Source organism: Pelobates fuscus, chromosome 1, assembly GCF_036172605.1.
Source record: "Pelobates fuscus isolate aPelFus1 chromosome 1, aPelFus1.pri, whole genome shotgun sequence".
Taxonomy (NCBI): Eukaryota; Metazoa; Chordata; class Amphibia; order Anura; family Pelobatidae; genus Pelobates; species Pelobates fuscus.
Genome location: NC_086317.1, coordinates 173,690,554 through 173,716,446, shown reverse-complemented (window position 1 = coordinate 173,716,446; position 25,893 = coordinate 173,690,554). Strand labels below are relative to the sequence as shown.

At 37.4% G+C, this 25,893-nt stretch overlaps 1 protein-coding gene across 6 annotated transcripts in view; it reads right to left on the bottom strand.

Annotated features, from left to right (window-relative positions):
• Positions 1-25,893, bottom strand: part of ACACA (acetyl-CoA carboxylase alpha) — a 429,246-nt gene that overhangs the window by 216,884 nt on the left and 186,469 nt on the right. For 4 of the 6 annotated variants that reach the window (XM_063452852.1, XM_063452842.1, XM_063452868.1 and 1 more), the window contains exon 29: positions 2,995-3,018. The exons of the other annotated variants lie outside the window; for them this stretch is intronic. In XM_063452852.1, coding sequence (XP_063308922.1) covers positions 2,995-3,018 — 24 coding nt within the window. The remainder of the gene's footprint in view (positions 1-2,994; positions 3,019-25,893) is intronic. 6 annotated transcript variants of the gene reach the window in all.

The window sequence follows — 25,893 nt, the reverse complement described above, 5'->3', positions numbered from 1 at the left end:
GTACGGGCCCGTCTGAAGTTTGTCAGTTGAACATCTGAATGATTCAGAAGTGGGTGAAAGCTTTGTGGTCAGATGAGATCAAAATTGAGCTATTTGGCATCAACTCAACTCGTCGTGTTTAGAGGAGGAGGAATGCAGCCTATGACCCCAAGAACACCATCCCCACTGTCAAACATGGAGGTGGCAACATTATGCTTTGGGGGTGTTTTTCTGCTTATTGGACAGGACAACTGCACAGCATCAAAGGGAAGATGGACGGGGCCATGTACCATCAAATCTTGGGTAAGAACTTCCTTCCCTCAGCTAGGGCATTGAAAATGGGTTGTGGATGGGTATTCCAGCATGACAATGACACAAAACACACAACCAAGGCAACAAAGGAGTGGCTCAAGAAGAAACACATTAAGGTCCTGGAGTGCCCTAGCCAGTCTCCAGACCTTAATCCCATAGAAAACCTATGCAGGGAGCTGAAGGTTCGAGTTGCCAAACGTCAGCCTCGAAACCTTAATGACTTGGAGAGGATCTGCAAAGAGGAGTGGGACAACATCCCTCCTGAGATGTGTGGAAACCTGGTGGCCAACTACAAGAAACGTCTGACCTCTGTAATTGCCAACAAGGGTTTTGCCACCAAGTACTAAGTCGAAGGGGTCAATTACCTATTTAACTCATTGACATGCAAATCAACGTATAACTTTTTTGACATGCGTTTTTCTGGATTTAATTTTTGTTATTCTGTCTCTCAGTGTTAAAATACACCTACCATTAAAATTATAGACTGATCATTTCTTTGTCAGTGGGCAAACGTTCAAAATCAGCAAGGGATCAAATATGTTTTTCCCTCACTGTAGATTAAACTATATTTTATATAAATAATTTTAGTTTACGTCAGTATAAGCATACAGGTAAATATGCATGTGAGTAGGCAATACCATTATTTAAAATGCACCATGACAGAATTCTCAGTACATACAAGAAGCAAACTCTTAGCTTATAGGTATTCTCCAGTGTGCCAAATAATAATATTCTAGGTCTCAATCATCTGGTGATCTTAACGCAAGCCAAATGCAACCTAGAGATAATTATGCATTCTCTTCTGAAATCAGGCCATGTCAATACAAAAAAAAAAAAAAAAATAGTGAAGAAATTATGCGAAGTCATAAAGGTTTTTGGTTTTTTTTTAGTTTTTTTTAGGGTTTTTTTTATATATAAATGTTTGTTAAAGTGTGTCAGATGCCAAAATCAACTTGCAACACAATAAGATGATTTTATTCTGCTGCCTGTAATAATGTGAGTCATTTTGGTTATTAAAGAGGATTTGCTGAATGAACCAGATTTAACAAAACAGTGTGTGTACACATATATATATATATATATATATATATACACACACGAGCTGTAGGTACTTATGTGGCTGCGAATTTTCTCTCCTGCCAGTGTCTCTTGGGGTGGTCTACCCAATAGCATCCATGCTGCTCTAGTCCATCTTCTCCTGCACATGCTAAGCTGTCCTGGAGCTCAGCCAGAGTGAAGTATGTGGGGGCCGAGGAGGTGGTCAAGGATTAAAAGTGGCCATGGTGCCCAGAGTCTGTATGTGCAGCGTTTCGCTATGAAACACTGCAAATATTGAGTAAAATTGCTGGAGGCGTAACTCTACCTCTGGCAGCATCATTGGGGTGTTATTAGCAAGCCCGGAACAAGAGTTTTATGTAGAGAATATCATTCAACGGCTGAAAGCGGTCAGCGGATGCTTTCAGCTAATTAATGAACCGCATGATCAGATAAGGAGTCAAACCATTGTAGAACGGATTGACCAATGCCAGTGAATGGCACCAGGGGGCTGGAATGGTTATAATGATGGACGAACCCTTTAACGTCCATTCAGCCATTTATATAACATATCTCCCATTATTTTTCTTTCATTATGTTCTTGTTATCTACCTTTCAAATAATCATTCCCTCTCACCATGAGGCTGACTTTGTGGGTAACACAGAAATACATTAAATAGGTTTCTGCAGTTTTTACATTAGAATTGGATAATTATCCTACATTTATAATTAAACAACCACATTGTATTTCAGTTTAAAATCTATTGTAGGTAACAAAAACACACTTACAGTAAGAGACAAAAAAGCAACTACAATAATATTAAGAGTAGAAATTGTTAAATGTTCGTCTCTGATAATATTTTACATGTTTTATCATTCTAACCCCGACTGTTGTCATTATCGTGGGCCTTAAAGACTCAGATTTATTAACGCAGTTCACACAGGCGTGGATAATATTAGGTCATAAAGATTTGTAGTACCATAAAAATATTCAAGAAAGGTATTGGATTACAAAGTAGAATTTAGCTCATACTAGCAGGAATTGGTGATAATATAATTGATGACCAGCATTGCAATTCTAATCGCATGACAAATACAAAAGGTAATAGAATGTGCCAATTTGGGGAGGGTTACCATTAAACAATATTTTTTGTAAGTTAGTGAAAATGTATTTTACAAGCATTATCCAGAATGCTATATGAATGCGGCCATGGGATGTGGAAGAACATAAATTTGTCAGAACAAAAGGTAACTTATACCATGAAGATTATGTATAAAATTGTAAAAGTGTAGCAAATAGCAGTAGTATTCACTTGTGTGCACACTAAATGTGGAACAGGTTAAGTGATATTCACTCAACCTCTCTCCCCATTTCTTATACACAATGTTTTGGGCATATAGGATTGATTATTCCAATACAAAATAGAACTGTCTACAACTCTACATCATCTACTACAGAGGTGTTTAAGTTTTGTTTTTGTTTTTGTTTTTCAAACATTTTTCAGAGAGTAGCATTTACTTATTCATCAGATACATTTGTAACATTGGAAAAATTAAAACACAAAAATAGAAGATATATTTAGAATATAGCAAATAGCCAATGTTTATATCTATTATCAAGCAAATACATAGAAATTGCAGTAATTGAAAAGAAGCCAAATGCCATACCTGTTAAGCGTGGGGATGTTCCCTCTGTAATCAAACAACCACAGTTAATTACTTGCTGGTTAGTGAAAGCCTTATTATGGAGAATTGCCTCTAGAAACCATTTCTGTACACATTCACTCACATGATTAATGTAATGTTCTAACAATTTATGCAAACAAATTTTATTATGTAAAAATATACTTTTAGCTTTTGTGATTTTCTACGGATGTAAAACAGACAGCAGAACAAGAATAGGTTAAAATTAATTTACAACATTGAAGATTAGACCAAATATAAGTCTTTCTTTACTTACAAATTCAGATTCCTTAAGATTAAAATAAACAAGTAACATATTGTATTTGTGCTAATACAGACCTAAAGGGACTGTATTAACAAGAAATTAAACAAAGTTACAATTAAGCAATTTGTATTTCAAACCCAGCATCTGCACGTTTCTGTGAAATAGATCGAAAATTTTATAATCTTGTTTTCCATTTAAATTATTTATACATGTTTAAAGGTTTATGGCTATTAATGTAAATTGAAAGATTAAATTGTGTTCCTATTACGGAGTATAGGTTCTACGGTGCGCCCTAGACAACATTTTATTATTACATAAAAATACATTGCAAAAGGCCAGCCTCAGCTCAAGGGGTGTACACCTAGTAATTGTGGTTAGCGGTAGATATATGGCTTACCTAGTTTATGCTAGACAGACAGATATTGGAAATCCATTGTTTCTTGAGAATTTTTTTTTTTTTTTTTTTTAGTGACCTAGTATTCAAAAATGTTAGAAAGAGAAGGGGGTAAAATCAATGCCAATGAAGAGCTGAGGGGACAAACAGTGAGTAAGGACTACACTAAGGTATAATCTGCGGATAATTAATTTTGACTTTAGTTTTCAAGGAATGCTTGAAGCACCATAACTGCAACAGGTCACTGTAGTAGTTAAAATGCTGGCAGTGCCCTTGCAACCCAAAATATATGTTGTCAAATAGAACAGTTTGACTTCTTACCTTGGGTCAGCAGGGACACGCTCCCCGTTTCTGCTACTTCAAATTGAGAGGAGGATACTCCTGATTAGCTCATTGGCTCACAGCATCAACTGATCAATCTCAGCCAATGAATTAAGACCTGAAGCGCCAGGCTTAGTTCAGATAGAGAACTTCCAGCTCTTCTGAGGAAGTGGTGAGGGCAGCGAGTGGCGCCCCTGCATAGCCTAAGTGTAAAGTCGAACTATTCTAAAATGGTCTGAATCCTTACAAGGGGGAGTCGTGGCACCATAACTACTACAGTACACCGTAGGGCTTATGGTGTTGCTTTAAGTGATTTTATGCTTGTAATATGAAAAACTGCATGTTTTAGTATGACAGGCCTGTAAAATATAATTACATATCTCAAATATTATTTTCAGTTTTAATGTGGCCACTGGTGCAGAAGAATTTGCCATGCAGGTAGTGGTGATAAAATGAATTGCAACTACAAAACCGTGTTTTCCCTTCAAGTATAGTAACTGCTTATAATTATGTACAGAGGTGGAAAGAGAAATGCATAGATATGCATAATGAAGGCTGTAAGTGGATGATTACACCACACTTTGTATCCTGCCAAATTGATTTTTTTTGTTTGGGTTTTGTACAGAAAGCAGAGACTAATGGGGTGTAGAGAAGACCAAGGGAGAGGTTCACTAGTAGCATATTCCCTCACTGAGAATTTAATGATGTAGATAAAGTTATATGTATAAATAAAAGTCTATGACATATTAAAATATTCACGCTGTGTAACATATATAAGTTGTGGAGGTGTCTTAGGAACCAAAAATAAATATTTAGAGAGTTGATAAGTCTAATATATCACATTTTGGAGTTGTGATGGTATTATAAAAACTTGCTATTAAAAAGTATGTTTTTGGTCGATTTTGTTTGCCTTATAAAACGATTATTATTGCGATTTATAATTTGTCAGTTTATCATACAGTGCTATACTTAAAGAAATGTCAATAACACTACGCAGCAATAATGGTAATTAAGAACCAATGATGACCAATGTTGTTAATATTGGTCCTTGAAGATCTCTCATTAGAATAGAATGTCCTACATAAACAGAACATTCTATATTTTCATAGGGTCATCATGAACCAGGTTGTTATAACAGTGTGGTATGCCATTGGTCCTTAAGGAGTTAAAGTGCATGAGTGTTTCTAATTTCCCGCCTTATATTTGTCATAAAACATTTATTTCAAATATAAGATTGTAGCAGTACAAGGAATGTACTGATGTCAGTACCCAGCTAGTATAGAACATGAAGAAGAAATACAAGCAAGGTAACACTAGTAATCATAAACTATACTTCATCAACCTTCTTCTATGGCTTATATAAATCTAATTTAGGTATAAAAAGGATAATAAATTATATATCAATAAATATCTGCTTTGGATTTGATAAAATGACATATCCACAAGAGAAATATTAATAAAAGTTATTTTGAACCACCTTTGTCCGAAGGAAAAAAAAAATGAGTCCATCTCAATTACAAATGGAAATACCTACCAATCATCTACATTTACACACAGATTAGCTTTCCTTCAAATGCTGACACTGTATTGCAAAACAAAATCCTTCCCTATCCTCTTAGCCAAATATCAGTCCAGCTGCTTCTGCTAGAATTCTGCATCATCACACACATAGAGAAGGTTATCCACCCCCCAATAGGAAAGGTTTGGATTTAGAGTAAGTGGCTACCACCTACTGAGGCATGAGTGCTAGGCACTGGGAAAATCTTTTGAAATTGGGCAGTAAAGTGGAGAGAAGGCAGTTGGATAACGCAGTTACAAACTTACTGCCGACAGAAGAGCAGTGTTGAAGACACATTCTAAGATGAGATAGAGAGGGTGGGGAAAGTGCTTAAAAAACTAGGCTTATGGGGGTGATGATTGATTATAACGACAAGTACACTTCAACTTAATAATTTAACAAAAATATGTTGTTTGTGTTCCTTTTCTCACTATAACCAAACAACAATGCAAGTTTAGATTTCTAAATAAAGACATTTGTAGAGCATGGAGGCTATAGTGTTTGGCTGGTTAATGCCACATTTTGTTTTCCAAATAAAGCTTTCATTTTCAATTTAAAAAAAAAAAATTAAAAAAATAGTAGCTAAATTGTAAACTACCTTTCTGCGTGAGGTAATAATTCAACAGAAAGAAATGTTCCACATCACATGACATTTGTGAAAGCCCAGCAATTAAAGGGAATTGCCAGCATCACACATTAGTGGTGTGATAAAAGGGATTCTCACTTGACAAATCAAAGCTTTCATGTTTAGAAAAAGCCATCTCCTTTGTTTTATCTAAAACATCAAAATCCATTATACATTTTAAACTGTACTAGAGTATAAAATATAACCAATAAGAGAAAATCAATTTAAAAAAAAAAACACACATTATGTATAGGCACCACATGCAACATCACAGTAGTGTATGGAGTTGTTTGAATACATTAAACAAAATTCAAGATTTTTCTTTACAATAATATATACATGTTATGGTCCCTTGAATGGAGCCTTTATGAAGACACCATGATGAGGACTGGACGTTTGTTGTACAAAAGCATTTTTCTGTAAGTCTTCAGTGTCTCCAGAAATGACACACATTCTTTTTGGGTTATATGGCACTCTGAAGAATTTGGACACTGAGCTTTATTAGAGAGTGTTTGGAGCCGTAAACCCCCTAATACATTTTGGACTTCCCTTTACATTAAATTGTACTGCCTATTACTATTAATTTATTAGCAATCTATGGCACACACCTATGGAACGTAATAATCCTGATGAAAATTTTTTATTTGCATTGAGCTACATCTCCTAACTACATCTATATAATAATGCACAGTGATTGAAGATTGAAAACTATTTCTAATTGATAAAAGCTGTGGGAAGCAAATGAAATATTCCCATGTCCCACAAAGCTATTTTAAATTAGAATGAGGCTGGGTGAGCAGACACACACTAGTCTAACTTCCTCTGTGTCTGTTGACATTCTACTAGAGCAGGGGTAGGCAATCTTGGACACTCCAGATGTTGTGAACACATGTCCATAATGGTCTTATCACCATAATGCAGGCAAAGCATTAGGGGAGATGTAGTCCACAGCTTCTGGAGTTCTGAAGGTTGCCTACCCCTGTCCTATGGTGTGATTTAGTCTTGTTAGTGTGTGACCACATGTACGAAAATGATGGATAAAGGAAAATGAATATAATATCCCACAATTAACAGCCAGAACAAAAATGTTGTAATACCTTGCCATGAGAAGATGTCCTGGGCTTTAAAAAGAGATCTGTAAATAAAGCAGGATGTGCTGCGCTATAGTAGACTAGAGCTGAAAGCTATTTCAATCTAGAGGCGTTTGCCTTCTTTTGTATCACTGGCAGTAATAGGGATGTTCAAAGATTGAACTTGATGGAGTTTAACGTATTTAAACTCATTGCTAGGCTACCTCTCTGCTAATTTGATCTGCTTATACATTTTAAGAGTCAATCAGTGACAATACTTTTTAGGCCGAACCCAATCATCAAGGGCAATAATCCTGACAGTTTTACAATTCCTTAAACTATTATATTTTAATTATTTCATTTTAAGATTACTTAGCAAGGCATTATAAGTTTCGATAGCACTGGGTTGTCTGTCTGCACAACTGTCCTCTGTTTCTGTAATATTAAACATCTCTGCTGGAGAATAATTATTAAGTTACTGATCTATTCATAAAATCAGAACTAGTTTGTGTATTTGGAAATGCAGTTGGGATATCTTTGATGTGCAGTGAGTCACTATTTACCCACGTTCATCTCTATAATCTGTTCCAATGAATATATTTATACTCACTTCAATCCTGTGAGCCCTGTGAAACGTCTGTAACACAATACTATATGTATTAAGTACATAATTAAAAAATATACAGTTTTTGCAAAACTGTGCGCAATGCGCAAAATGATATCTTGTTTTGTTACTAAATCTCGCAAATTAACTAAACAAAGAAAGACAGATATGCACAAAGACAATTAAATTTTTTGCCTGCATTGCTAAAAAGTTAAAGGAGCACTAGAGTGACTCTGCCGCCATTGCCTCCTCCCCCGGAATTGAAATGGTTAAAAATCATGTAACCAATTACCTGATTCCTGAGCATGTGCAAAGATTACCACGGCGAGCATTAGTCTTTCTCCATAGAAAAGCATTTAATCAAAGTGGATCATGCAAAGTATGAGGACGTCCAGTGTCATTTCATAGAGTTAAACTCAGTGAAACTGCATTAAGTGCCTCTAGTGGCTGTCTGTTAGACAGCAACCAAAGGCATTCTTAACCTTGCAATGTAAACATGGGGACAGAGACACTGCACACAGACCACTTCACTGGGATGAAATGCTCTGGGTGCCTAGAGTGTCCCCTAAACTGTTATAACTGTTATTGCAAAAACTGCTAATTTGTGTAGGGGTAAAATCAACTGACACAGTAATACAACAATCTATAAAATAGAAAAGCACAATGTAAACAAAATAGACGTTTTGCAATTTATACCCACTGTAAACCAATGATCACCATTTTAAATCATGATCAATTCAAAATCTACACTTAATCAAGAACAAGTGTATACTAAGCAATTTATATAATATAAGGTGTACTCAAGGAAGTAAACCAGCCACAAATCACAAAGTGCAACATAAACAAAGAATTATTGAAAGAAATTTAAGGGATGTACAACAAATTTTTTGTAGAATTCATAGCTTAGCAAGATATGTGCATATATAGTGCGACTGCCAATTCAGAAGGCGTTTTTCCAGATAATGTACGACTGCTAGTTTAAATAAACCATTTTAAAATGTGATACTAAGTTACCTCGAAGGCCCTACATAACATTGATTTGTCCTCTTGCAATGCAATATATATATACAGATCTACTATAAGAATAAAGAAATTAAAGGAATGAATGGCAAGAGGAAGAGAAAGATAGTGAACAAAGAATTGAGATCATTATGCGGAAATTGTATGAAAATGGGACTGCATTATTTTAAAGTGTGCAAAGAGTGGGGGAAGCAGATGGGCCCAGCTGTATGTCCTATTCCCATTCTGATTACTTTTCTTGTGTGTGCAGCTCATTTATTCATTGCAAGCTCACCCCATCCTAAAAAACACTGCACTAAAATTAATGGACTGCTGCTCAGCAGAGAAAACTGCACTGGAAGATTGGTCTTGAGGAGATTTAAGCAATAGAAAAGGCTTGCATGGGATGATATCTGAGGAGAAATATAACTTTTTAATTGAAATACGACAGTACCTGAATACAAACCTCATGATATTTGTTGGTCATTGCAGAATGGGTTTCAAAACTGCACTTTTGTATGAAATTCTCAAGTATAATGTCTTGTATTTATATTTAAATATTGCTATCTTTGCTATTTATATAAACGGAGAAGCCTGGATTTAGATATATAAAATTTAGCAATCTGCCATAACCACAACTTGGTCATTACAGACCTTAAACCAGCACGGAAGTTCCTGTTTATTGGTCAATGCTCCATACTACCCAAGTGTCAATAAATGAGTTGTCTTTCCACTTTGGAATAGGGTTGTTAAAAATAATGTTATGACAACTGGGTATTTTTGGAATGGTAAAGGAACACTCTAAGAACCATAACCACTGCAGTTCTCACAAGGTTAACCAATAGAGTGGGAAAATCAGGCATTTTAGAGGATGTTTGAGCGTCAAGGCACTCCTAGAACCATAAACACTAGAGCAAGCCTCAGCTTTTATAGTGCTTGGAGTGTTTCTTTAAGGTATTAAAGTGAACAGGAAGTTTAGTGAGGTTATGGAAGTTCAATTTCAATCCCTAGGCATTAAATCTACATGTTCATGGAGTTCTTGTTGAGTTGATTTTATTGGTGCACATGGATTTCAGTCCAATACCCTGACTTAACATTAAACTAGGCAGAATTAACAGAACAAAAAAGAAAAGAAATTCTGAGTGCTTTGCTATTCCATCAAGCTTCAGTGAATTTCACATTTAACAAATGTCAAACTTGGGAGAAATTCTCCAGAGGCCATTCGAGTTTGCAAATTAAACTTTATTTTACTCTAAAATTATATTAACAATATTTTGCCGATTAAACTTTAAAATGGCATTAAATATAATTTGGCTGCAATCAGGGCCGGATTCCCCATAAGGCCACCGAGGCCATGGCCTCAGGGCGGCATTTTATCTTTATGCTATAGGTCAATGGCACTGTTAGAAGCCTCATTCATTTTTGTCAGGGATCAAAATTTCCACTCGCATTGTTGCAGTTTGCGAGTGTAAATTGAGCCCTGCAATCTGATGCTGACTGTCTGAGAGCTGCTTAGTGCAGCCGCAGGGAGCAAAACTGACATCGCACCTCTCCCCAGCGCTGCGGTTGCTTGAATTATTTAAATGCTGTATCTACAAGAGTTCAGGGGCAGATTGATCCTACCTGCCCAGCCCCTCTCAGGTGTAAAACTCTCCATTATTACAGCACAATGCTGGTCTGCCAGCGCATTCACTGCCCCCCGATCCGCATCTTTGGCTGAGCACATCAGAACTGACAATCTCAGCCAATCCAATGCTTCAATTCTATTGAGCTCAGTCAAGGAGGCCGGGACAAATGCCACGCTGGTTAATCAGCATCTCTATGAAGACCTTCACTGCCTCCATGCAGAGAGTCCCTAGGCAGCAATTTAAACAATGCCGTTTCTCTGAAAAAGCAGTGTTTACCTTAAAAGGCCTGAAGAAATGGGCTATACGCATACACATTAAGCTGTAGTTGTTGACTCTAGTGCCCCTTTAACTCCTAAAGGACCGCAAACTAGGTACGTCCGTGGCAAGTCTATTACATATCTGATCGCCACCGATCGGTGTTGCTCCCGGTCTGAGGGGACTGCCTGACAGCCCAGACAGTCCCCCCTCTGCAAATTAGGCCCCCCGCTGGCCAATACATTTTAAAATGTAAAAATAATTTTATCAAATTATATTATATATAGGCATTTTTATTCTAACTGTATTTTGATATTAATATATATATATATATATATATATATATATATCAAAATACACTTAGATATATATATATATATATATATATATATAATTTTATTCTATGTATACTTCAAATACATAAATTAAGTAATTAAGTAATTTTATTGATTGCAATTTGAGGAACCTGCCGAAAGTCCAGAGAATTTAATTTGCTAACACTCTATTTAACCCTGTAACTTTCTATGACACCCTAAAACCTGTACATGGGGGGTACAGTTTTACTCGGGAGACTTCGCTGAACATAAATATTAGTGTTTCAAAACAGTAAAACATATAACAGCGATGAAATTGTCAGTGAGAGTGACGTTTTCTGCACACACAAATGGCACTTTCACTGATGATATCATTTTTGTAATACGTTTTACTGTTTTGAAACACTAATATTTGTGTTCAGCGAAGTCTCCCAAGCTTAAAAGTACCCCCCATGTACAGGTTTTATAGTGTTTTTGAAAGTTACAGGGTCAAATGGCTTCATTTTCCATTTTTTCACGTTGAAATTTGCCAGATTGGTTATGTTGCCTTTGAGAGCAGCCCACGAATGCGAATTACCCTTATGATGGCATACCATTTGCAAAAGAAGTAAACCCAATGTATTGCAAATGAGGTATGTTCAGTCTTTTTTAGTACCACTTAGTCACAAACATTGGCCAAAGTTAGCATTCATAATTTCTTTTTGCATTTTTAACACACAAACAAATATACATGCTAATTTTCGCCAGTGTTTATAACTAAGTGGTTACTAAAAAGACTGGACAAACCCCATATTGAATACCCTGGGTTTTCTACTTTTAAAAAAATATGTACATGTGAGGTGTGATTCAGAGATTTATGACTTGGTTTTATCAGAGTCCATACAGATGTTCAAACAGCTACTAGATGCATACTTGCAAAGACAGAATATTCAAGGATATAATCTTTCAATGTAGGGTAATAACTGCTTGATTCAAGGATAAATCTGACTGCCATTCTGGGGTCAATAAGGAATTTTTTGTCCTAGCTTGTTGCAAAATTGTGCTTCAAACTGGGGTTTTTTTTTTTTTTTTTTCTCTTTTGGATCAACAGCAAAAAACAGGTGTGAGGAAGGCTGAACTTGATGGACGTCTCTTTTCAGCTATCTAACTATGTAACTATGTAACTATGACAGATAACAGTGTTACAATGTCACTATTGATACATTTTTAAAATATATATTATGAAACAGCAATGTCCTACTTGTACTTATAGCCCTATGACTTGCAAAACAAAAGCTAAGAACATGTTAAGATTGGGTATTTCTAAACTCAGGACAAAATTTTTAAACTATTTAGCATATATCTGCGTAACAGATTTTGGGGGTCAAAGTTAGAAAAAGTGTATTTAAAAAAAAAAAATCGTCATATCTTACACTATAGGATATGATGAAAATAATGGTATCTTTAGAAAGACCATTTAATGGCAAGAAAAACGGTATATAATATGTGTGAGTACAGTAAATGAGTAAGAGGAAAATTACAGCTAAACACAAACACCACAGAAATGTAAAAACAGTCCTCAAAGATACTTGTGGACTGGCCCCGGGGTATTCCTCCCTATAGCACTTAATCTGGAGTTTCAGAATGGCCATGGCAATAACTTACTAAGAAGGATAACAGGGGAATCAGATCCGGATATAACAAGATTATTGACGGAAGAAACACCCCCCTAAGATAAGGGATTTTCCCCAATGGAAAAGTAAGACAACACTCATAGATATAATGGAAATTTCCCACATAAACATTTTTTTAATGCCATATTGGCATTTAAGAGATAAAACACAATTTGAGCTCTTATGTGGCCCAGGAAACATCCATCAGAAACATCTAATAAGATTAACTATTTTATTGACTAAAGTGAATTTTGCTTTACAAAAACTAAACCATAATTGGTACCATAAAGGCAATAAAGCCGATAAATTGATAAAAATAGAAAAGTGAGTCCAAGAATTGAAAAGATCATAGTAGACGATCATCGTTACAATGACCCAAAATCAATTGGCAATGCCTTTAATATATTCTAGGCACAACTCTAAAGCCTCTATCCAGCCCCCAGGAATCAGAAATATCTAAATATTTGGACAGGATTGAGTTGCCAGCACTTATGAGGTCACTTTAATAATCAATAATCTTAAGCTGAATAAAGCTCCAGGTCCTGACGGGTATACTAACGTTTTTTTTAAGAAGTTTAAAACCGAGCTTTCGCAACAGTTAGTAGACATATTTAATGAGATTAGAGAAACTGGTCTTCCTTTGAAAGAATTATTACAGGCCGATATCTAACCAATATTAAAAACAGATAAGGGCCCTACTAATCTAGCCAATTACCGGCCTATATCTCTTATAAACTCAGATATTAAAATTTACTCTGCTGTCAGAAGAATAGACTAAAATCAATTATCCCGTCTTTAATTCATCCCAACCAAATAGGCTTTGTTCAGAATCGAAATCTAAGTAACAATACTCGAAGACTGACTGGCTTGATTGATTATGTAACAAGGAGCAAGATTCCTCTGCTGGCCCTGTCATTAGATGCTAAGAAGGCATTTGACAGGGTCAGTTGGGGTTTTATGAACCAGACTTTGGACAAATTTGGATTTGTTGGTTCCATCAAAACTGCAATAATGGCTCTATTCTAGTCCAATGGCGAAAACCGTGGGCCCTGGCATCTCTACAGATTGATTCACAATTTCTAATGGGACCAGGCAGGGATGCCCGCTTGCTCCACTTTTAGATATTTTGACACTTGAACCACTCGCAGTGAGTATAAGAAAAAACTACCAAATTAAAGGAGTCTTCATGGATCATTATGATTTTAAGATTAGCCTCTATGCTGAGGATATAATATTAACATTGACAGATCTGGTCACATCGCTAGGGGCCTTGATCTTAGAGTTAAAAAATTATAGTAGAGTCTCAAATTACAAATTAAATGTTGGTAAATCCCAAGTTATGCCCGTTAACTTAGACTCAATGACAATTAATAGACTATCAACTAAATATCCTTTTACTTGGTTTTAAATACCTTGGGATTTATTTTTCTAGGATAAATAAAAAATGAAACGATTTATTTAAAAATAATACAAAATGTAAACTGAGAGGAAGAAATAGAGTACCGTAAACCAAAAGCCTGGAAAAACTGGGAACAAGAAAGTGGGTCCCCCATCGAGCTAGAGCAGTGGTATAGATCATTTCAAGAAGTTTAAAAAATTATTGCACTGTCTAAATATTATAGAGCTTCACTACAGAATTCTTCATCAATGGCATGGGGTACCAAAATCCTAAATAAAATTAACCCTGGTAATACCAAACTATGCTGGAGGTGTAATTGTGTAGTAGGTAGCTCTAAACATATCTAGTGGGGATGTAAGCTTTTAAGACCTGGAATAAGGCATTTAGAGTTATATAGATAATTTCTTGGTTGCTATTTTTCATTTCAATATAAAAAAAAATTCTCACCGCAAAAAAGATATCTAATTATTCAACTTATAATGGCCATAAAAATAGAAATCTCAAGATATTGGCTACAAAAAATTCCATCCTGGACTCTGCTTAAATACCAATATGATATGGAAAGGGGTATATCTTTTCAATATGATAGCCATTTAAAATTTGATTAAAAAAATGGTTACCTTGGTTAGACAACCTGATATAACCTGATATACCCGTTCTCTGTTATAATAATCCACATATAGAAATATTACTCTTCCCAATGGGTTATGTAACCTAAAAAGATCTGGAGTAATCTCAGAATAGGCCTGATCAATCTGCTCAGTCTTCTAAAACTTGTTACATATGTTATATGTCTGTGATGTATATTCAACAGTTCATATATTTCTCTTCTGGTAATCGATGTACATGACTGACCTTGAACTGTGTACGTGTCTGTAACATACTTCGTTTAAAATTTGCAAAAAGAATAATAAACAAAAATCACTCCTGATATGAGTGTTTTCATTTAAAAAAAAAAAAAAAAACCACAAATGATGATTTGGTACTTAATGAGGTTACTCTTGAGATAAAGATGTGTGTGTGTGGGGGGGGAGGGTAACAGTCCTAGTCTTTAACGGTAAGAAACTTGAAAAACGGTCTGGTCACTAAGGGGTGATCTACTCAACTTTTCCTGTGATTGGCAGCTCTACACAGATCACAAATATCACTAAATATAAGAACGCTGTAAATTAACAATAAATAACATCAGTGGTTTAATTTGTATGTCTCATATAACACAGAAATTTAATTAAAAAGAAAAAAGTAAACTAAAACAGATTCTCTATTCTTAAAGGATTAAAAATAGTTGTGAAGATTCTGCACTGTTTCATTGTTTCTCTCTTTTTTTTTTTCAAAGGCAGTTCCAGCAGTCAAAAATGACATAAAAAGGTGTGCCCCAAAGCAAAGTCTCTCTACCTTCTTCTACTTTCTTCTGCCCTGTCTTTTATTTTCCTCTTCTCTGTTCTTTGTCCTGTTCTGTTTTGCCTTTGGTCCTGCTTTGTCCTTTCTTCTGCCCTGACCTCCTCTGCCCTACCTCTCCTGGTGCCTGGAAGAGAGGCTGCAGCATGTTTAGCCCAATCAGTGAGAGGGAATGTGTCCTCCCCAACCATCCTGCTTCTCAATTAGTAAGTAAAGGAATACCCCTGAGCCTTCCAGACACACAAACACCACCCCATTTACAGACAGTCACAAACACAAAATACATATGTGCATTTACAGAAATACACACACGTAGACAAACACACACAGACCATGGCATCCACACATGCACACACTGATGAAACATATATATGTACAAGCACCCCTCCATTTGTAGACACATACCTATTGACTGTCCACACAAATACAACTCTACATTCACGCCACATTAGCACAGCACACACAAATTACATTCACCCAGCTAATCACACAACCATAACTTTGCATGCATGTATATATGAAGGGCCAGGGTGTATTGAGAAAACTGGCCGTGGGGCAGCAGATAGGTTAAATCTGGCCCTGGCTGCAGTGGTCAATGTATTCATTCTGAATTTGTGATGTTTAGGATCAGTTCTGTAATATATCTCTAGGGCAAACAGAATATCAAACATATAAATTAAGCGTAGCTTTAATTCGTGTTTTTTTTTTTTTATGTATATATATATTTTTTTTTTTTACATTTCAGCCTGTACCCTGTACAGAATGAATGACATGTGTACATTTACTACTACTAGCATAGTTTGAACTATGTTCATTGTTGGACAAAGGTTGCAGCTACACTCTACACAGCAATGGTTTTTAGATGGCAACTTTCACTTCTCTGATATTTAGATAAAATAATAAAATATTGAAAATCACCTATACCTTGTATTAGGCGTTATATATATTTTTTTTACTAAGATCTTCCTTTTTCTGTTAAATTTATATTCAAGATTTAGCAAATTATATCATAATCCAATTCAGACGAGGCAAAGCCAGAGCAAACAATACAAATTAAAAGGAGACATAGTAGCATTGTATGCATGTTCTTTGCTAATTGAGAGATGCAAAGGACAAAGCTTATAAAATCACAGTGAAAGAGTTAAAATGGAGGCGCCCAGTTTCATTATAAAGAGTTGTGAATTTTTATCTTTATTTTACATTTTGTACACCTCATGTACATTATTTAAGAATCCTGGTAAATTACCGTTTCCCTTTAAGTTCTGGTTAATAATGTCTATGCCATTCAAAGCAATATCCATAATCCAAATTCTCCAGTTTAATAAAGAAACATTTAGCAATGTTTTTTTTTATAAAAACGGGGCTCCTACAAATGTCAAGGGACCTACCAAATCTTAGTTTCACTGTTAAAGCAGAATTAATACTTGTAAATAGAGATGTCCCGAACAGATAGTTCCTGGCGAACATAGCTTGTTCGCCACAGACAGCGAACATATGCGATGTTCGGTCCGCCCCCTATTCGTCATCATTGAGTAAACTTTGACCCTGTACCTCACAGTCAGCAGACATATTCCAGCCAATCAGCAGCACACCCTCCCTCCCAGATCCTCCCACCTCCTGGACAGCATCCATTTTAGATTCATACGGAAGCTGCATTCTTTTTTTTTGTATAATTTTTTTAGTTTTATTTTAGACAGAAGTGTGTTATATTTGAGCATGCTAGGCTGAACGTGCGTATATCATGGCTAGTTGCACTGAGGGTATGAGTATATAGCAGTACATTGTTGTGAAAGATGGCTGTCATGTTTAGGGTGTAGCTTGCACGTTATCAACTGTGTATTTATATCAGCAGCTCCACCATTAGTTATAAATCAAGTGTGAGTCGCCCCATGAGATGAGACTAGTGAATAACATAATACATGAACGGTTAGGGTAAAGGCATGTAAGGAACTACGACAACAAACTCTTTAGGAGGTGAAATAATGACATGTTTAAACGCTTGCTACTTTACGATTAGTTAATGTGCAGAGAGCAGTTCGTGTGATCAAAGGAATGGTGTGGAGGATCGGCTATAGTGGGACATGCTTGGCAGGCTGCTGTTTACGGCTTGTGTTCATCCGATCCCTTCTGGGCGCCAGGTGCAGACCCTGGGAGTCCCTGATACCTGGAACAACAAAGGCAAGTCTCTGGCTGAGTGCCGGGTTCGCGGCTTGAGGTGGTGGAAGCTTGTTTTGTAGGGTGGTCGGATCTGTCCCGGTGGTGCTTCACGTCCGGTGCAGGATTGTGGTGGCTTAAGGTGGAGGCGAGTGCTTGACGTGGGGCAGGCTCTGCATTTCTGTTTGTGCCTCCGGTCCCGTCTTCGACGCCTTTTGCGTTGGTGGATTTTAATGGGGACTGCTTCGCTTAGCTGTGGTGGAGCTTGTTGGGGCTGTGGTGGAGCTTGTTGGGGCTTCCTGCTTGTTATTTGCTTCCAAAATTGATTAAAGAGTCTGTCCAGCTTAGACTCAATATCCTGCCATGCTTTGCTGGTACTATTACAATGAACGGGAACTGAATAACCCATTCAGTTCCCGTTCATTGTAATAGGTGTCAAAATTTAAATCCAAATATTTTTTCGTGTATTGGGATTGAAAAGGTGTCTTTAGATCAGAGAGGTGGTGATTTGGTACTCAAATTAAGACAGAGAGAAGGTTTCTGGATTCATACTTTGAAAACCATGCAACCAGAAGGTATTACTGTAGATTTTGATATGGCATGTTTTTTGTAATTAGTCCATGTATTTTAATTTTTTTATGTTGTTTTTTACTATATATTTTGTCAATATTATTTTTTTTTTTTAAATTCTTTATTTTTGCGTGCAAGGAATAACAAATGAGCTTACATCGCCACAACAGCGGTGATAAGCAGTACATCGACATGTGATACAATGCATTGACATTAATATGGCGAGTGAAGAAATTGCACATTTTTAAATTTTAACAGGAAAAACATATAAAGGTATAGTACCCATGGGTGTCACCAAGATGATACTGACAATGTTAAGGCAATCAAATGGAAACTTCAAAACATCAACATTATCCTTACGCAGACGTTTCTAACTAAATCGAGTAACACACATTGGGATTGCTTAAATGATATATGGTAGGTTACATGAGAGGTAGAACTCGTTTGGGAATAGTGAATGATTAGGGGTGTCCGGTTTCCACACCAATAATGGCACAACAGCTGGGCGCAGTTAGATGCCAGGCTATACAATGATTCTACCGGGTGTGGTGATCTATATGTAGTGACTAGGCCAGTTATATTCCCAGCAGGTCGTACCGCAGTTAGCTGGCGTTAGGTGTACAGTGAGGCATTTAACGGTTGCTTGGGTCATTCAAGGGGCCTTTCCTCCACTTACGGTGAACATAGAGAGGGCATGCTCATTTTATGTGATTATGATGAAAGGCATAAGGCCATGCAGCTATATCAACAGAAAATAAATAGTTCTGGTTAACGTTCGAAATGGTAAGGGAAAAATGTATTATTTAAACTGAGTATCTCCCAGGAGTATGTAGCAGCTGCCATGTCATGAGTCCCTTCAGCCGATACCTTTTAGTGGAGGGTCAGCCATCCGGTAGCGTGAGAGTCTTAGGTGTTGTGACCCGTGTTTTGGCCAGTGTAGCTTGCTAGAGCGGTGAGAGATCGGGACCGGTGGTTGCATACCTCGCCCCCCTGCAGGACTGGGTCCGGACGAATGTAGGTTAGTAGCTGTATTTTGCACCTGGTTGTGCCGTCTGTGTCGTGCGCCATCCGGTCGCCGAGGTCTACGCTGCTTCCCGGCAGAACGGTGTGGTAGACTCGGGTGTGCTCTTGGAGCTGCTGTGGGGGGTCGACGCTTCGGCACCTGTGATGGTCTTTGTCTTATGGCTCGGGACTCTTCTCTGTTTTGCCTGCCAGTGGCGTCCCTTGTAGGTGATGCTCGTGGTGTGCCAGAGAGTGAGTCGGGGCTCTGCAGTTTCACCTTTTCGGGTGCTCCCTGCTTCCGTGGAAGAGGGAGGGTAGCCAGTCATCCTAGCTGTGTTGGAGAGGGTTTCGTGGGCCTGGGTATAGTGATAGCCCGTGTCGGCGCTGAGGGCTGGCTGTTATTCTCCAGTCGCCTCCAGAACCACCTACATACGGCGTCAAATTTTGCCCCGAAGGCCTCTGCCCAGTCGTCTGCACTCTGTGCTGCTGCTGCTGTCGGCCATCTTGGCCTGGCCTCGTGTCTCCCTGTTGGAGTTGCACCCTGAAGCGTTTCGGAGGTGAGTTCTCCCTGCTGGAAGGTGGACCGGGATAACCCCCGCCGGTCCAAGGGGGGGGAACGGAGACCCATGTATGCTGTGTCAGCTATATGTGGCATCGGGAAGGCGGCCGTCCCTTTCGTGCCTGCCATGTGGGTAGGCCTGAGGCCTTTGCCGAGTGGATTTTGCTCGTCTGGTTGCTTGAGAGGTATCATTTTGATCTTCTCTGTGTCACCCCACGTTTGGATGCTTTTCTATAACGATTGGTCGCTTATTTGACTGTGATAAGTAGCTTTATTCATCGCTTGCTGCAGGAGCTGCTGAGGCTAACGTCTTCTCAGCTCTGCGGTCAGGCCCCGCCCTGTCAATATTATTTTTGATTGTGATATGTTTACAAATGATCCACCTTTTTATTTTATTTTTTATTTGTTTTAATTCTCTTTTGTGATGTATCTTCTCTCCCAAATGCGCGTTCCAAAATTTAGAGACTGGGGTTACTTTTTTGTAGAAGAAGCTGAATGCATTTACGTTCCAATACAGACTTGGTTGCCTTGTTCGGAGGAAATGGAACGCATCTGCGTTCCAATTTAGACTTTTTTTCTCGTTTCCGGATGGAGTGGAACGCATTTGCGTTCCAAATATAGATTTACCGCCACTTCCGGTATTCCGAAAACGAGGCTTGAAACGCAAGCACTTAGTCGAAGCGTGAAAAGACAGTGAAGTCTGATGGAAGAGATCAATCTCAGGTGGTTCGCTTTGAAGAATCTCCCAGGATTGACTACATGTTTTTAAGGCAGGGTATTTAAGTGTATAGGTGTATGTATTATGTGTATGTTGTTGCCACAAGCCCCTGACGAAGTCATTTAGACGCAACGCGTAGGGTGGCAAGCTTTATTTCATATTTTTTTATTGTGGATCTCTCCATCTTCTTTGTCTCCATATCTCTCCATATCATAATGGTTATATTTATCTTTGGTGGAAGACATCGAGTTTGAATTGAAGAGCCCTTTTTAACTGTTATTCTGCAAGTGTATTCAATAAAGCTACTTTTTCAATACTATACAGCTATGCACTATGGTTTGTCTTTGTGCTTTGTTTTAAGCATTCATCTCTATATTGAGAAGAGAAGAAGCATTTGAAGAAGACTGACCATACCCTGCCTTTTATACTTTTGTTTCATTCATCTCTATACTGAGAGGAGAAGAAGCATTTGAAGAAGACTGTCCATAAGCTGCCTTTTATACCTTTGTTTGTGAGTGCATTTTTTGTATTTATTTTTTTTTTGTATGTTTTTTATTTTTTATTTTATTTATTTATTTATTTATTAATTTGCACCTTTGGTCTCCCTTTGTATCTCTTAGGTTGTGCTTTTTAGTGTTTTATAATTGGCTAAGTGTGCTGGAGGCTGGTTAGGTATAATTCATTTTGGATGATGTTGACATTGGTAATGTGGGATAATTATGCATTTCCAATTGTCAATGTGGCAATCCCTTTTTATTAAGAAGAGCCACAACAGTTTATAATAAAATTTTGTGGCATATAATTTGGCTGATGCATAACACATAAAGCATAACACTGCTATTATCTAAAATAACTTAGTGGTACTGCTTGTCATAGAGAGAGAAATTTATAACACACGTTTGAAATTTATCAAAAATGAGAATTCTTGGAACATCTGGTTCCAGGTTCACATATCTGTGACAAGTGAGTGAGTGCCTTCTTTGGAAGCTCAAATTGGAGATCTGCGGAGGAAAATTGCAACACTGACACAGGATGAAAACCTGTGCACACTGCGCAGAGCTTAGTGGAGATGGTTAGCAATGCCGGAGGAGGAATGTCACATATGGTATGGCTACATAGATGGGTAAAATGGAAAGAAGTGTTCCTCTCTAATTTTTCTAAAGGAGCCACAGTGGTAGCCATTAGAGAGCCACATTTCCTGCAGATCCCTTTGGTGTGCCAGTTTACTCCCCCTCCCCCCATATAGAAATCATAGAATAAGTAACCCTTTTTTTTTTTTTTATTGTGTTTTATTTGTTTTTAGGAAATTTAGAAATGTGAGTTATTTAAAAAAAAAAAAAAAAAAAAAGTGGCGTTGATTTAAAACAAATATATCAGTGTGAGGTTATTAAAAAATTTGCAATTCTTGCTGCAATTTTTCTCCCAACATTACAATTTGTGATATTCATACAACAGAGAGAAGATAAATAACACCTCAAATATATCCAAGTGCCAGTTTCATTATTGAGATACTTTCAATTTTTTGTTGCCACATGGAGAATCAGTAGAACAGACGTTAATGTAAAAATATAACTAACTAGGAACAACCCAGTACTGCTTTGAAAAACAAAATGAAATGTAGAAATTTACACTGCTCTATCCTAAAACTAAGCACCAAGACGAAGGGTGCTCTCTGTCAATCATTATTCTAAACTTTGCCATTTGCACCTGTAAGTCAGTATAGCGAGAGCAAAGAGAAAGAAGGAGCAAATAAAATATAATGTTTCTCCTCTTCCAATGTCAATTGCTAAATATATTATTTAACATAAAACACATTAAGAAAACAAAAAGTTAAAACAAGTCATAAAAACAAATTTAAAAAAGTTATAGGTGATTTATATTGCTCTGAATTATAGATAAAAGATTGTTCCACTCCAAACACTTAAATCACTTCAGATTTCTGATATGTGTCCTTTTTTAATTTTGTTTTATAAAAAGTGCAGATTTCAAAAGAAATTGGCACTTATATAAATTTAGCTTGTTGTACCCTCTGCCTGACAATCAGACAAGCCATCATGTTACTTCCTGGTTTGGTTAGCTCAGTGGAACTAAACTCTAGAGGCAGCAACTGCTCAGGGCACCTGCCTTGCAAAGACTTCTCATTGAGTTGCATTGGGAGGTCTGTGATTGGACAGCCACAGAAAGTCCATGCTCAGGGTGATGATGATGATGAATAGCAAAGGATGCATAGAAGAGATCTGCAGCTTCTGTAAGCTGGTTTTAGATATACCCTCAATGTAATAATGCAGCAATATATGCATGCATGTTTTTATTGGTCTTTATACCTACTAAATTGTGGAACAAAATAATTGTTTTCCCCATTGGAGTGTTTTAAGCCTTATGGGTATATAAAAAAAATTAAAATTAAAAATTCCACAGCATGTATGGAGCAATACACAAATCAATGAAATGAGCTGCAAAAAATAAATAATACAGATGATCAGCTTTTATCACAAGGGAATACTTTTTATATTTATTATCATCAGTGTGTAAAACAAAGAGTGGAGCCTCCCTCAAACTCCACTTCCTTTAATCTCCTCTATCCAGACTGTTCGGGCTGGTCTCAAGGAATACTTACCTCCTGGTAAGTCTTGTCTTGTGGAATATTGCAGAGAAAGTATACACTGGGGGGGGGGGGGGGAGGGGGGTGAATTACTTGGGAGCAGTGTTACAGAAGATGCCAAAAGAAGGGCAGAAAATACCACAAAATGCACATCATTAGAGGAACACTGAAGGTGGAGGCAAAAAGAATCAAGACCCAGTGGATCAATAGATAAATCGAAAAAGATCATAAATAATGGTCCAAGAACAAACAGTGTGGATAAAAATTAATTATAGAGTGGAACTAAAGATCAGGAAACAAAATGCAAAAAGTGATGACCGAATTCTATTCCAACAATGATTATATCACTTTGAAGATATAAATAACACGTGAAAAGAAATCTAGTACAGTAGCAATCGGATCTGTAAGAATGTGAGAAACTCAGAAGAATGAATAAAATAAATTTACTTTATAAAGGCAATTTAACAGACACATTGTGAAAATGATGAAGAATACATTACATAGCTAAAATTGCAGCTCAAGATTTTCAGATTTTTTTAATGCATTTTTTTATTGTATTATTTATACATCAACTGGTATAAGAGAAAAAAAAACGGCAAAAAAACAAACAAACAGTAAACCAATACCTGGATAAGGGTGCTATAAGCAATGTAAAATAAATAGACAAAACAAGAACCAGTAGGCTGCACTGATAAACTCACTACATTATTACACAAGATAATATTTTAGCAGACCTGGAAGGGAATTAGGTACACCAAAGGCAGGGGCAATGTTTTTGTTTGTTTGTTTTACTTGTACCAAGCAAGATGATTTTCTCAGTAATGAAATACATAAAATAAGCCAATATCAGAAATATTGAATGCATTCACAACATTCAGAGAATGAGTATTGATTTGTGAAGCATGGATAAGCAGTGCCATCTAGTGGCTCATATAATTTACACAGAGCTCAAGAAGAAAAATAGACGTTTGCATATTATTCGAAAATTTCATGGAATCTCAGCCTCAAACTAACTAACAATGATAGACATTGAGATTCTTTGAAAGTTGAACCTGATGGACTTCAGTTTTTTTCCCCAACCTAGATAACTATATTACATGTTTGTATTCACCCAATGGGGTAAATTAATGCGTTATACTTTTGTCAAGTGAAAAAGACCACACACACACACACACACACACAGAGACTGTACAACAGTATCAGGCCACAAAGGAAAACAATGCTGAAATAAAAAGATTACAATAAGTGCAGGTGGACTCTGCATTTTGGACACAGTCAGCATTACTTTCCATTGATCCTGTTAATTATTGTTTTTTTTCAATTGTTTCCATTATATGTTGAAAAGTAATATTTTACTGTAACATTTTGGTCTAATGTATGGAATTGTAGGAATTACCATGAGCAATTCTTATAACTTGAAAAAATGTACAGTAGATAAGTTGGCGCAAAAAATTAAGATAAAATATAAATAGGTTTGCAGCACCCACAATATACCGAGGTAATAAGGTACAGAAACAATCACAAAACAGAAAAGTGCTGGTGCGCATACATATGTATAGAACCCCTCAAGTGTTGAGAAGTATTTACAAACAGATGATACAGTGCAAGCAAGTGTGATCCCTTATAGGGTGTCTACAAGCCCAGGAGTATATGTGTGTATACTAATAGCCTGTTACACTGTACAATTGATATCTGTAATTAAGGAGACAAAAGTAGGGGGGAGGGAACAGAGAAAGCACTCCTAGTGCAATACAATTATTACATTTTAAACTAAAATAAACGGTCTCTTTAAGAATGCAACTCACAAATGTAGAGTGGTATGAGCCCCACTCTAAGCTATCTCAGCCAGGGAGGATCAGCCCCTTGGGTACGTGGGATCTGATAAATGCTCCTGTGACTCCAGTGTCAGGCAAAAAACATTTATTAAAAATAAAAACAAGCCACAGAAGCAGCCATGGGAGCGCTGCAGAAACAATGTGCTGACCATCAGGCCCAACTAGCCAACCTAGAAGATAAAGCCAGGGCACGCAACCTGAGGATCAGGGGAGTGCCAGAAACAGTCTCATTACTGTAGGAGGCTCCTTGCCACTCTCCTTGTGCCCAAACAGGCCAAACAGATGGTAGTGGATTCCTGCTTCAGACTCAACAAGGCGACCAATGCAGCCCAAGAGGTACCCAGGGATGTCCTACTAAAACTAGTTTGGGACTCCAACTGTGGAGTTATAATGGGGGCAGTCAGAGGCACCCCCACTGTGTCCTTTAAAGGAGCACAACTAGCATTTTTTCGGGACTTCTCCAGACATACCTTATCCTGGTGGAGATCGCTCAAGCCTATCACCCAGCTTCTCCAAGAAAACTCCATCACATACAAGTGGGGCCCCCGCCGCCTGCTTGCCGAAAAAGCGGGGAAGACACACGCCATATTACACCCTGCTGAAGCGCCATCTTTCCTACAAGCTCTAGGCCTGCCAGTGGAACAGACAAGGGCAGCGGTTCACCCAACCTGGAACGTAGCAAACGTTACCCCATTTGTACCCAGAGAGGGAGCACCTGGGGCGGCAGAACCGCCACCCTGAACTTTGGGACTGTACATACTTGTATACCACCAAAAATCGTTAATTGTTACCTTTCTTCACTGTTTAACTACCGGTATATACCATACCTCTGTAGTAATATTGTTGGCTCCGTAAGCTTAAGGTACAGCGCTAACGTAGAGTAACCATGATTCCCCTCCCCTCCCCCCCACCCCAACAGCACAGGGTCCACAAGCGACACCAACGCACAACACAGCCGATCT